The sequence below is a fragment of the Haplochromis burtoni genome, unplaced genomic scaffold (assembly GCF_018398535.1).
Source record: "Haplochromis burtoni strain Fernald_Lab_line unplaced genomic scaffold, NCSU_Asbu1 Contig_155, whole genome shotgun sequence".
Lineage (NCBI taxonomy): Eukaryota > Metazoa > Chordata > Actinopteri > Cichliformes > Cichlidae > Haplochromis > Haplochromis burtoni.
In genome coordinates this window covers 1,189,023-1,202,892 of record NW_024582516.1, presented here as the reverse complement: position 1 = coordinate 1,202,892, position 13,870 = coordinate 1,189,023, and the positions used below count along the sequence as shown (strand labels likewise).

The following is a 13,870-nucleotide window of genomic DNA, read 5'->3' as shown; positions in this document are numbered from 1 at the left end:
CCTGTGCTGGCCCAGATGTCAGCCTAATGTGTACCTTAATCAAGCAATGTAATAACAACATGTGCTGGAGCATAATAGTGCAAAAGCAACATGACGAAACGCTGTTGCTCCCCAACTACATTTATACACATTCACACTCTTGACATGCAGACTAGAGGAGCCAGGGATCAAACCACTAACCTTCCGATCAGTAGGTGACCTGCTCTACCTCCTGAGCTACAGCCACACAGTGGTAAACATGAGTAAACCGTCACTAGGTTTTGGATAAAGTGTACACTCACAAACCTGTCAACTCTGCATTTGAAACGTTGGCCACCATAGCAGTATAGCATTGCAACATGGCATTTGGGTCTTCTAACTAAAATACATAAATAGTGCCATCATTGCCAGACCTGGCCCATATCTGGTTGACATACACCCTGCCATGACACCAGTCAGTCAGAAGTGCCAGCTTGATGCCAGATCTGGACCAGACCTATTTTCTATGAGCCTGGGCCACGTACACCAAACCACAATCGGACCAGATGTGGCATGCCATCACTAGACAGTGCCATCTATGCCAGGCCTGGCCCATATCTGGATGACATATGTCTTATCATGCCAGAAGTCAGCCAGGAGTGCTGGCTTGATCCCGGATCCGGGCCAGACCTGCTTGCTATGTGGGTACTGTGGAATGCACATTGTAATATTGATAACACTTATGGCTTACTTATTACTTACTTGTCTTATTAATTAATATGAGTTAGTGTAAAATGTCTTTTATAACCATTTCCAGTTGTTTCCAGGATTTTAAACATGATAATTAGTTAAACTGAAACTGTGATAGGGCCATGCTATTATATAATATATTGACTTGCCCATTAAACGTGGTCTAATCATTTGCGAGGCACCATAAATGTGTGCACTGAAGTCCTTCATCTCCATGGCCACGTATAGCATGAATCATTAATGTTTGATAAAGAAAAGAAGCTGGCTATAAGAACGGCAAGTCCGGCAGTGATACCATCAGTGAGGGAAACTGCCAACGGGATGGATGTAAGGATACAGTGTTGCATGACTAAACTGGACTAACTACACTGTTTCACTCAATAACTCGCTCCACTTTTTTTTTTTTATCTGCTGCCATGGTGATTGCATGCTAACACACTAAAGATTTCTGGTTTTTTTATTTTTTTATTTTTCAGTGATTTTCTGTCACAATGGAAGAAACTGAAGACAGCATTGCAGTGGTGGGAATTGGATGCAATTTTCCAGGCGGTGAGGACACTTTAGGAAGTTTCTGTTTTGTGTCTTTGATATTATTTTACTACCTAATTTGATTGTTGTGCGTCACATGGTGTATAGTCAGATCCAGAAGTATTTAAACATGGACATTTTTGTGTTTTTGCATCTGTGCACCACCACAGTGGATTTGAAATCAGTCAAGATAATGAAAGTGCAGACTTTCAGCTTTGATTAAAGGGGTTTGACAAAAGTATTAGATGAATTGTTTAGGAACTGCAGTCATTTTCAGAGGCTCAAAAGTAATTTGACAGGTTGTTACAAAAAACTTGATAGCTGTCCACTGGAACACCCAAAAGATTTGTTCCTGAGGTGAAGGAGGCATTGCTAGGCTTAATCTAGTAGATTCTTAAAAAGACACAAATGGTGGTATACAGAGGCAAAAACTGTACCATTCCCCAAATAGTATATTAGGAACAGTGAAAAATCTTTCACTATAGTTACATAAAGTGTAAAAAGTAAGTGTTTTATATGTATCTTCTCCCAAAAACAGGAGAGGGGCTTGACAATTTCTGGAAGGTTCTGGTGAACGGGAGAAACTGCTCTGTGCCAATTCCCAAAGAGAGATTTGACTTAAGCAGCTGGTATGATCCTGATGACAACAAGCCGGGTAAATCCCGCACAGCCAAGGCTGCTCTCATTGACGGGTATGGCCCCTTATCTCATTTAGATCTGCTTATCTGTTTCACAAATGTGCGCCTATCAGTACAGTCATATTAACTTTTGTTTGGCAATTTCACACAATGAAGTGTTGATTAATGAAATCACACTGCTGCTCCTAAATTGTATTAAAACAGAGATGTACTATTTTGACGCTTTTCCAAAGACGGTTTAGTTTTTTCCCCTTTTGAAAATAAAACAAGTGCTCCAAACACTGGACTACTCAAATATGGCCTCTTAACATGATAAACCTCCATCAGTTAGCACAATGTTCCATGGAAATGAGTCTGTTTACATATGTCTAGATGTCCTATTAATACTCGTGAAATAATTTAAGATGCATGGTTCAATTTAATCCATTAACTGTCACTGAAGGTTTTTCTTATCAAGTCCATGTTATATTACATAACAACAACCCTGCTTTATCTTCAAACATAGGGCCATTTCAGAGTGACTACAAAAATTATGAAAAGCACTTCATTTCTTAACTTTAGGCACCATTTTAGATTACTTTAACCTACCTCTGTGCAGGGAGGCAAATCTGCCAGTTGATTCAGGTGGTGTTGTTCCTGCTGGAAAACTGCAGAATTCACTCGGTTTAGGCCTTTCCTGCTGAATGTTCTCAATCAGATTCCTTGGGATCTTACAGTCAAACTCCACAAAAACGTTTTCACCCTGGGAGACCAATTCATGGAGCATAAGTGCTCATAATAGGACTTTCGGGGAATGATAATAAAATATCAGTTGTGCTGTAATCCACCTGCATGGAAGATGGCCTAATCCAGCGGTCCCCAACCCCCGGACCTCGGACCGGTAGCGGTCCGTGAGTCGTTTGGTACCGGGCCGCGAGAGTTGAGGTTCAGGTGTGAAATGTATGGTTTTCAGGGTTTTTATCGGTTTTCAGCGTTATTTTGTTATCATTTTGATCGTTAACTCGGTTTTCCTCTGTCTTTTCACGTGTGTTATGAATAAATCTTCTTTTTTTCGGTACCAGTACTAGTTTTATTTTGTTGTATTTATCCGCGACACCTTAAAGGACGGTCCGTGAAAATATTGTCGGGCATAAACTGGTCCGTGGCGCAAAAAAGGTTGGGGACCGCTGGCCTAATGGTCTTAGTGTGTTGTATATACATTGCTGGTGATGTCACAGACTGAACATCACCTATCCGGTCGTTAAGTGATGACGTGACAAATCCTACTTCCGGGCCTAAAGTAGTCTGCGTTTAATGTGGCTTTTGTGTTGTTAACATGTTTAATGTTTTGTATTTTCTTCTATTTAATCTCAAAAAGCTCCTAAAACAGTCAGTGATCACTGTTGACCTCCCTCGGCTTTTATTACCGCTAATCATTTATTTAAGCTCAGTTTTTAAAACCTTAGGATGTAACTACAGCCCAGCCCATGCAGCAGTATATGAATGACTAACCTCGTATTGTGGATGGATTATCTCAGTTGTTCTCCTGGCTGAAGTTTGGTCCTTTTACAGCATCCTGCCATGCGATTACATTTGTTCCTGACCACCGAGAACACTCACGTTAACTTTTATCGAGTGGAAAAAAAGTTAGCTTGTTTATATTATGCTAACATAGCTGTGTCGCTAGCGGTCACGTAGCACATCATTATATACCAGCTAGCCAAACTTCAGTAACCCTACAAACGTCACTGCTGTTTAGTTTTCTGTCTTCATTTATGTTGGAAGTGATAACAGAGCTGTACGTTTTAATTTGTTTCCAAAACCCCGCAGTCAGGACATGCTATATTGTATTTAGATAGAAGCTAGCGAGCTAACTCCCTGCTAACTTCTAACTCCGTTAAATGTCATAAATTCCGTTTTCATGGATGCCTGGATGTTAAACTCAATTGTTACACCTGGTAGAGCAGAACGCTGATCATTTTATTAAAGATGAAAGACTTTAGACAGTTTTTCAACTCTCAGTAATGCCATAGTGATCGTTTGATATATGGACCTGCAGCGGAGTTTAGGCCCAGCCACGGCTAGTGACGTCAGACTTAACGACCGGATTGGCTGTATATAACTGTGAAATACAAATAACAAGATAACCCACTTACAGTGAACTCACTGAACTGCTTGTTCAACGCTGACAAAGAACAACTGTTAATCATAAAATATAAGCAATTTAGTGCTCAGTCACCTTCGGTCATAAACGTAGCACATGATCATTAAGGCAGTAAAATGAGACCGCGCTGATGGATACAGTTGTGTTAAGAAAAAAGTTTTGAGGTTTTACATATCAGGATGTAATAAAAATCATCCAGTTCTATCAGGTCTTAAATTTGGGCAAGTACAACCTCAGATGAACTACAAAACGTGACATATTACGCTGTGTCATTGTGGGTTTAATTCAAATTGAGCCAAAATGCAGAAGCAGTGTGTGAAAACCTGAGGACACCCCATGATTCAGTAGCTTATAGAATCAACTTTAGCAGCAATAACTTAAAGTTTTCTGCATGACTTTATCAGGCAGGCACTTCACTGTGGAGGAATTTTGTCCAACTCATCTTTGCAATGTTGTTTCAGTTTATTGAGGTTTGCCTCAACACATCATTTCAGCCTGTTTGAGGTCTGGACTTTGAGGCATTCCAACACCTTGATTATTTTCATTTTAGCTGTTCTGTTGTAGATTTGCTGGGATCATTTTCCTTTTGCATGACTCAAATTGGGCCAAGCTTTAGCTGTTAGACAGATTGCTGCACATTTGACTCTAGAATACTTCGGTAAACAGAAGAGTTTGTGGCTGACTTAATGACTACAAGGTTCTCAGATCTTGTGACTATAAAACAAGTCCAAACCATCACCCTGATATGTGTTTACTGTGTGTTAAGGCCAAACATCTCCACTTTGGTCTCATCTGTCCAAACGAGTCCTGTGGATTGTCCAGATGCAACTTGGCAAACCTAAGCAGTGCTGAAATGTTCTTTTTAGAGAGAAGAGGGTGGTAAACCTTTTCAAACACGCCATAAATGTCTGAACTTGAACATTTAATGTTCTAACTGAGGCCTGCAGAGTCTAAGATTGCATTTCACAGGCTGACCTTGAGGTAAATTTGCTGGGTCTTCCACTCCTGGGACAATGAAAAACTGTCTTGAAAGTTTTCCACTTGCTTATAATAATTACCACTAGTCATTGCTGTCTTACCTCTCTGACATTGTGTTATCACAAACCCGAATACTCCAGACTAACAAACCACCAAAATATAACTGATCAAGAAGTGTGAGGTGCTCAAACTTTCGGATCAGTAAATCAAGTTTATTTGATTTACAGGGCTTGGCTGCTAGTTAACCAGTTAATTTCTATGGAAGTAGTGAAGATCTACTTGGTTTTTCAAAGTTTTTCACACATCGCTTCTGCATTTTGGCTTAGTTTGTTTTAATAAATAAAAGCATGGTGTAATATGTCATGTGTTTTACTTCACTTTAGGTTGTATTGACCTATTTTTGTGACCTGGACCAAATTATATTTGTCATGTCCAGATATGTAAAACTTCCAAATAGAAAGAGAATGTACCTTATTTTTACCATGTTTTAGGTTTGTTCTTTCATTGTGTTTTAGCAAACTGCAGTGTTTTGTCTTTAGCTCTTTGGATTTAAGCAAATCTGCCTTTCATTTGCATTAGTTTCCTTTCTTTTGGTGGAGTGTTGCACTGAAATTGTGGACAAACCAAAAATAGAAACTGATTATAGGTTTGTACAATAGAAACAGCTTTACAGCTTTAGAGTCTGTACATGCATTACACTGTAAATGCAACACATGTATGAGAAGTAATCTAAGAAGGAAGAATTTAAACCATAATTAGAAAATCCCATTGCCTGAATCTGACCTTGTTATTTTTTTGGTATTTTCAGGTTTAATGAATTCGACCACAGGTTTTTCGGCATCAGTGACAGTGAAGTGGAACAAATGGATCCCCAGCAAAAACAGCTCCTTCAGTGTGTCTACAGGGCTTTAGAAAATGCTGGAATTCCAATGGAAAAAGCCAGTGGGACCAGAACAGGAGTGTTTTTTGGTAAGGTACTAAAAACTTACTTGTGTTTTGTGTTTTTATTGTTTTGTGTTACAATAATGGGTGCTTGATCCAAAACAAAGCTACTTTTTATACCAGAATTACCATCAAAATTTACATCCATTCAAATGAATAATGTTAAAATGATAAATGCATGACCCGTGTGTTTTATGTATCTCTGTAGGAATAATGAACAGAGATTATGAAACAAATGCTGCACATGTGCACCCAAATGTGATCAACCACTGGACTGGCACAGGACTTGCCATGAGTATTGCAGCAAACAGAGTCTCCTATGTCTTCAACTTCACCGGACCTTCGCTGTCCTTAGACTCCGCCTGTTCTTCATCACTTGTGGCTCTTCATCTTGCCTGTCAATCAATAAAACAAGGTCTGTCCAGCATAGATAACTTCAGGTTAATTAGCAATAGAGGAAATCATTCTGTAGTGTCGTATTTATTTAGAAAGCGGCGTTAGCTTTTAATTAGTTGGGATGATATGGTGTCCTTTATCATATCAGGGGATTGTGAAATGGCTGTCTGTGGAGGGGTCAGCTGCATCCTTGAGCCAAGAGTTTTTGTTGCGCTGAGCAAAGCCAAGATGATCTCACCTGATGGAACCAGCAAACCTTTTTCCAGTAGAGCAGATGGATACGGCAGAGGGGACGGATGCGGAGTAGTTCTCCTAAAACCACTGAAAAAGGTCAGCATATGCAGATTAATTATAAGAAAATGTCAAATACTTCAGGAATTTAAACATTAAATGGGCAGTTTGCCAAAGTGCCAAACCCGGACGTTGGCAATGTAGTAGCTCAACCAGCTGATGATCCATCACAATTCATAGATTACTATAATACATGAAGTACAGAAGGGGAGTTATCAGTTTTCTTGTACAAACTAATGGCTCTGTTGCACAAACTAATGATAATTAAAATCCACTGAGAAGTACAGCAGGATCACAAACTGTCATATTCATTACAGTTAATCTAGTTTAGCTCAAATCTGAGAAATATTCTAGGCGGAGTTGCAAACCTTGTGAATTATGGAGGGACAGACAGATGGGCGATGAACACCTCGCCATTTCATAGACCTGTTGGTCCTTCGGGAGGATGAGCTAAAAACACAACGACTGCCTTTTTTTTTTCATATTCAGTGATCAACTGCAATTAACTGCAGTGACCAACTGTACACTTTCCATCAAACGTGATTGACCTGCTCGCCTAGCCTATAAAAATTGTCTCCAACAGATTGGTTTAGCATTTCATTTTCATTTTTGCACACTTAGTTTAGTTCTAATTAACCATCTTGAACAGAGGATATTTTCAAATGTATTTTCTGTAGCTGTACAAGTGGCTCCATAGTGCAGTGGTTAAAATGTTTGCCTAAAATGTCAGGAGAAACATGGGTGATTGCACTGAAAGGGCAAAATATTTTTGCCAAATCAAAAATATGGATCCATCCACTGTGTCAATTCGTTGTGAAAAGGGAAACAGTTAAAAGAAGGGTTTCTTTTTTTATACCTTTACGCAAAATATAGAACATTCCGTTTGATTTAAGACAAAGTGGAAATCTCTGCAGTATTTATCCTTCAGCTGAGTAACTCACATCAGTGCAATCTAGTTTATATATTTATAACTATAAGCTACAGTTCAAATATGTCATGTAATATGTTTGACTCTGGTGTTAGATGTTCTTTATCAATACACACTTTTATTCATGTTTCATTTTGATCTTTTTGTTGCTTGACAGGCTCTTCAAGACCATGACTATATCTGGGGTACAATCAGCAAAACTGCTGTAAACCAAGATGGCCGCTCTGTTACTCCAATCACCAAACCATCCATGACACAACAAGAGGAGCTTCTCCGCAGAATCTATTCAGAGTCTGACCTGGCAAATGTCCAGTATATAGAGGCACATGGGACTGGAACCCCAGCTGGAGACCCAACAGAGGCAAGAAGCATTTCCAACGTCATTGCTAAATCTAGACCTCCCGGCTCAAAGACACTCTGGATTGGCTCTGTAAAGAGCAATATTGGACACACAGAATCTGCTGCTGGAGTCGCTGGACTCATTAAGGTTCTCCTGATGATGAAGCATGAGACCATTGTTCCTTCGGTGTTCTACACTGATAAGGCTTCCAGTGTAGATGCCACAGCACTAAACATTAAAATTCCTAAGGAACCAGAAAAATGGGAATGCTCTAGTGCAAGAGTTGCAGGAGTTAACAACTTTGGTTTTGGGGGAACAAATGCACACGCCATTGTCACACAGCACATCCAGCCATATTCTAAGGAAAGGCATGATGAGAAGCAAGTCAAGTATTTTGTCATATCTGCAAATTCTTCAAAATCACTTACCATGATGATGGAAGATACCATCAATCAGCTACAGGCAGAAAACCGGTTTGATCTAGATTCTTTGCTCTACACGTCAGCTTGCAGAAGAACCCACCAAAAACATAAATACAGAAAAGCCATCACAGTGTCTTCTGTAGTTAATCTAAAAGAGAAGCTAATTGCTACTGTTGGCAAAAATATCAGTGTTGCCTTCTCAGATCCAAGGTTAGTGTTTGTCTTCTGTGGAAATGGTGTCACCTACCATGGTATGTGCATGCAGCTACTAAAAAACGAGCCTATATTCAGAGAAAAGATCAAAGAAATTAAGGACCTTTTCCAAAAGCTCAGTCCTCTGGACATACTGGATACTCTTGAGAGCGAATTTGAGAGCAGCGACTTCAGAAACCCAGACGTTGTCCAACCCCTCCTCTTTGCTATTCAGGTTGGGATTACTACCTTGCTCAGGCACTGGGGAGTCAAAGCTGATGCAATTCTTGGACACTCTGTTGGTGAAGTGGCAGCCGCTCACTGCTCTGGTCTCTTGTCTCTGGAGGATGCAGTAAAAGTCATATATTTCCGCAGCACTCTCCAGAGAAAAGTCACCGGGGGAAAGATGCTCGTGATCAGCAACATGGCTGTATCAGAGGTATCTTCACTGCTCCCTCCTTACTCTGGTAAAATTTGCCTTGCTGCATATAACAGCCCACAGTCCTGCACCCTTTCAGGTGAGGCAGACGCAATTGAGCGCTTCCATAAGGAGCTAAGCACCTCAGCCAATAGTCAGAATCTGTTCCTTCGTGTGCTGGATGTCCCTGCTGCTTATCACAGCCACATGATGGACCCAATTCTACCAGAAATTGTGGAAAAAATTGGCATCTTACAGGCAAATGATCTCGACACAGAGTTGTTCTCAACAGTGACAGGGAAGGAAGTCCAGCAGGGAGATTTCTGCACAGGTGAATACTGGGCTAGAAACATTCGTGAGCCGGTTGCTTTTGAGCAGGCAGTACAGTCAGCAACTAGAGGAAAGAAGCACACTGTGTTTGTTGAGATAGGTCCAAGAAGGGCACTGCAGAGAAACATTATGGAATCTCTGGGAAATGACACAGCTGTCCTTGCCTCTGTGCAGCCAGAAAGAGATCAAGAATCAGTCATGTCTGTTGTCTCTAAACTGTTTGAACTCGGCGTTCAAGTAGATTGGAACACCTTCTATAAAGGCTTTGAGACAGTACCTCTGCCTTTTCCTAAATATCAATTCGACTGCTCAGACAAGGATGTTATCATTGGGGCAGCACAGAATAACACAGCAAGCAATCATCCTGTGCTGTGTCAGACGGGAAGTGAAAGCAACATTTTCACTTGTGATCTAAAGTCTGACTATTCTTTCTACTTGAAAGAGCACAAGCATAATGATGTACCCATCATCCCTGGTGCTTTCTATGCTGAGCTGGGTTTAGCTGCGTGCATGGCCAGTGCTAAACCAAAAGTACCTCTCAGTTCACTGCAGCTCAGTGTCAATTTTCACAGACCATTTGTTTTAACACAGAATCCACCTGAAATGAAAGTGCAACTAGAACAAACAGAGAGGGAAACCAGATTCACCGTTCTCTCCTCATCTGTAGTTTATGCATCAGGCACTGTGGTTTCAAAGAAAGAGAGGCTGATTGAGGAGCAGCGCATTTCACTAAGCTCCATCAACAAACGATGCACATCTGTAGTGAGCTTTCAGGAGTTTTATGGGTATCTCTCTCAAGGAGGCTTTCAGTATGGAGACATCTTTCAGAATAAGAAGGATGTGCACTATGGAGATGATCTGAAAGAGGCTTTTGCAAACGTCTCAGTTCCAGAAGAACTTCAGCCTCATTTGCATAACTACTGCATTCATCCTGTCTTGCTGGATTATCTGATGCAGCTTCTCCCAGTTGCAGTAGAGCACATCTTTGCTGGCAGGCCAGGATTTCCTGCCAAAATAGGAAGTCTTACAGTCTTTGAACCTTTGCAAAATGAGATGACTATTTATCTGAGAGCAACTGATGTGGGCACTGATCACTTTGGGGTTTGTGGGTGCTTTGCAGACAAGGAAGGCAGAGTGTTGGTTGAGGTCAAAAATGTCATAATCAAGTACCTAGGCAGTCGTTCTCATGTGGTAGATGAGTACTTCTACCACAATGCCTTCGATGTTGTCCCAAATGATCACATTGCTACTCCTCCTCCAAAGGCGTTGGTGTTCTGTGATACTTTAGGGATTGCTGATGGTCTAAAGAAATATTTGGACTTAGCATCTACTTACATTCCCATCACATATGCAAAGGACATCTTGGGCAATGGTTTCCCTTCTCTTTTGGCAAATCTTAAAATCAGAGATATTAGAGAAAACTTTGATGAGGTCTTATTTTTGTGGGGCAATGAAGACTTCACATCACGGCCAGCTGAAATCATCCTGCAGAGTCTAGCTGACTGCTGTGAGATTTTCCGCCAAATAGTTGTTGAGCTAAAGCGAATTCACTTCCCAAAATCAATTAGAGCCATAACCTACCGTTCATCTGATATCACAGTAGATCATGTAAGTCCAGGTTTTGCTCTTATTGGTATGACACGATCGTTCGCTGCTGAGATACCAGATCTTTCTTTTCAGCTGATTGATATGAGCAGGATCTCTCCCGAGGACATTGCAGCTCTGTCTGATGCCCTAAGGTCATACCCATGCAGCAAGCACCCAGAACTGGTGGTAAAAGATGGACAGGTCTTGAAACCTTCCATTGTGCGCACCCCACTAGAAATCACAGACAATAAGATTGGCACTTATACATCTACAGTGTCTGAACCTTGTATTTTTCTGACAGCTGATCCACATGAAATTACGAAACTGAGTGCCATTCGCTCTGACGAGGAGGCTGAGCCGATCAGTGATACATTCATTGAAATCCAGCCCAGTAAGATATGTGTTCACTCATCAGACTATTTCCCAGTCAGCTCTTCAAATCTAAAATTCGGCAAAACACTGTATTGGAACAAGCACTCATCTCAGAAACACAAGCTGCTCGCTCTTGACTTCAGCGGTACTGTCATTGCAGTTGGAAAACATGTAAGGAAAATCAAAGTGGGAGAACATGTTGCTTCCTGTTATCCTGTGGTGGCAGCAAGTAAGATCAGAGTACCACAGGAAGTGTGCTACAGCACCAAAAAGTTCCCAGTCCTCAGAAAAACACCTTGTGTTTCCTACTTTGTGCTAGCATGGGAAATCCTTCATCGAGCCTTGCTCGGAGCCAAGCGTAATATAACAATCATATGCTCTGTGCCTGATTCTGCACTATTGAAAGTCTTGGCACTTAGCGCTTGCAAATCAGGCTGGAATGTGAATGTTGAAACGCAGTGCAATGGGACTTTTGTAGGTGCCAGTCAGTTGGGTGCAGTTGTCATTCTGCCTCCATTTGATGAATCCCTAACTGCTCAAATTTGCAACTTTTCAGGGTTACAGCATGTTGTAATCGTATGTGAATCTCCGAAGCAGGATGTAGTCATTGAGGAAGTGTTCCAAAGTGCAAAGGAAGGTGTTCATGTACAGATAACTCAGATGCCAGTCATTTTCCAAAAGGGATCCCTGAGAACACACAGGCCATACCTTTATCACTGGCTTAAGTCCTTAAACCTTAATGTGAAATTGGCTCTTGAAAGCTTTACCTTTCAGAGTGCAAAATCTGAACGAAAAAGCATTGATTCAGCAAAACCAGACTCATATTTCAGCTCCAAGAAATTGGCTGTCGTAGCTCTAGAAAATGATGTTGGCAGCACACTGTCTGAGATTCCACTTCTTTCAACAAAAAAACGGCTTTTTCAAAAGAGGTCTGTGTATGTAGTGGCAGGTGGTCTTTCTGGTCTGGGCTTTGAGACTGTTAAGTTCATCTCACAAAGAGGTGGTGAGTACATTGTCATTCTCTCCAGAAGCAAGCCCACACCAGAAGTACAGCAGGAAATCAACAATGTGGAGAAACAGTGTGGAAACAGCATCACCAGCATGGAGTGTGACGTATCTGTTTATGAGAATATGCACAAAGTCATCAATGTCATTGGCAAGAAGTTCCCTGGTTTTCCGATCAGAGGTGTGTTTCACAGTGCAGTAGTCTTGCATGATGGACTGATTGAGACCCTTAACAGATCTCTGTACGAGAAGGTTTTCAGGCCAAAAGTAAACGGTGTCCTGAATTTGCACTATGCAACAAAGCACTGTCCGTTGGATTACTTTGTATGTTACTCCTCCATCTCCGCTTTCCTGGGAAACGCATCGCAAACAAACTACGCAGCAGCCAATACATTTCTCGATCTGTTCTGTCAATACAGGCGCAAACTCAGCTTGCCTGCACAGTCTATCAACTGGGGAGCTCTGAACCTTGGTCTGCTCTTGAACAAAGAACATTTCCAGCGTTTTCTGGAAGCAAAGGGAATGATGATTTTAGATGTGGCTGAGATTTATCAAAGCTTGGAGCAATGCCTGGTGCTCAACCGACCCCAGCAAGCTGTTTGCAGGTTTCACTTCAGAAACATCAGATACAATATCCTCTCCCAAAATAAAGCCTTGACTATGCGCCTTTCTGCATTAGTTGAAGCAGCCTTCCAAAAATCTAGAGAAACTTACTCTGAAACTAAACAAGCTGTCTCCGTCTCTCCAAAGGACTATGTTGTTTCTCTACTTAGTGAGACTATTGGGATGGAGCAGAGTGAGCTGAAAGATGATTTACCACTTTCATCCTTAGGCATTGACTCTATGCAGGCTATGACTCTGCAGAATTTGATCTTTCAGGGGAGAGGTGTGAATGTGCCTTTGGTGAAACTGTTGGATCCCAGTGCAACTATTGCAACAATGGCAGCTCTACTGAGTGAAGGAGCTGAAGGCAAAAGTGTCAGTGAGAACGCAGAGTCTCTACCAGATGAAGCTGAAGTTTCTACCAGATTGTGAAAAACTCAAATGGAGATATTACTTTATGAATACAATCAGCCATCAACCGTCAGAACACTACAATAATGGATTCAATATATTTTTTCCACTGAGATTCAGTTAAAAAATAAATAAATAAAATGGCCATTGCAATAAAAGAAAGTTCTGATATTAATGCTACTTGTTTACAGAACTTTGCATCCTTTTTGGCACTCATTTTTAGATTTTGGTTGGTTTCTTCTTTTGTAATGCGATTTTTTTTTAAACAAATGGCATGTATTCAAAGGATATGATATGGTGTTTTACTCACCAATATGGTACAGAAAAAAAGCGGATTGCAACTAAACATGTAAGTCTGTATAAATGCGTTTACTGCTAAATTATGTAAAGTAAGTGACTTATCTTGTATTATTTTTTTAAAATTGAAATAAATGTTTTATCTTTATAACTGGTCTTGCTGCATCTGTCACTGGGTTCTCTCCTTCTACTATCTACTATCAGTGCTTATCACTGTTAACTGATTAATTCTGAGTGTTTATCAACTTTATGACACTAATGGAAAAAAGCTGGCATGTCCAATGAATGATCATTTGGCAGCACACATGATTTCTGAACCTTCTGCTGAGCACAACATTATC

At 40.8% G+C, this 13,870-nt stretch overlaps 1 protein-coding gene across 1 annotated transcript; it reads left to right on the top strand.

Annotated features, from left to right (window-relative positions):
* Window positions 1–1,189: 1,189 nt before the first annotated feature.
* On the top strand, window positions 1,190–13,749 carry LOC102312848 (phenolphthiocerol/phthiocerol polyketide synthase subunit C-like). Its single transcript, XM_042224895.1, has 6 exons — window positions 1,190–1,257; window positions 1,775–1,928; window positions 5,804–5,964; window positions 6,146–6,352; window positions 6,482–6,663; window positions 7,710–13,749. Exons 1-6 carry the CDS (start codon window positions 1,200–1,202, stop codon window positions 13,251–13,253), a joined length of 6,306 nt encoding a protein of 2,101 aa, XP_042080829.1. The 5' UTR covers window positions 1,190–1,199; the 3' UTR covers window positions 13,254–13,749.
* The last annotated feature ends 121 nt before the right edge of the window (window positions 13,750–13,870 follow it).

Coding starts and splice junctions, on each gene's coding strand:
- LOC102312848 (XM_042224895.1), top strand. CDS start 1,200: ATGGAAGAAACTGAAGACAGCATTGCAGTGGTGGGAATTGGATGCAAT. Junction 1,258..1,774: donor TGGATGCAATTTTCCAGGCG/GTGAGGACACTT, acceptor TCCCAAAAACAG/GAGAGGGGCTTGACAATTTC. Junction 6,353..6,481: donor CTGTCAATCAATAAAACAAG/GTCTGTCCAGCA, acceptor TTATCATATCAG/GGGATTGTGAAATGGCTGTC.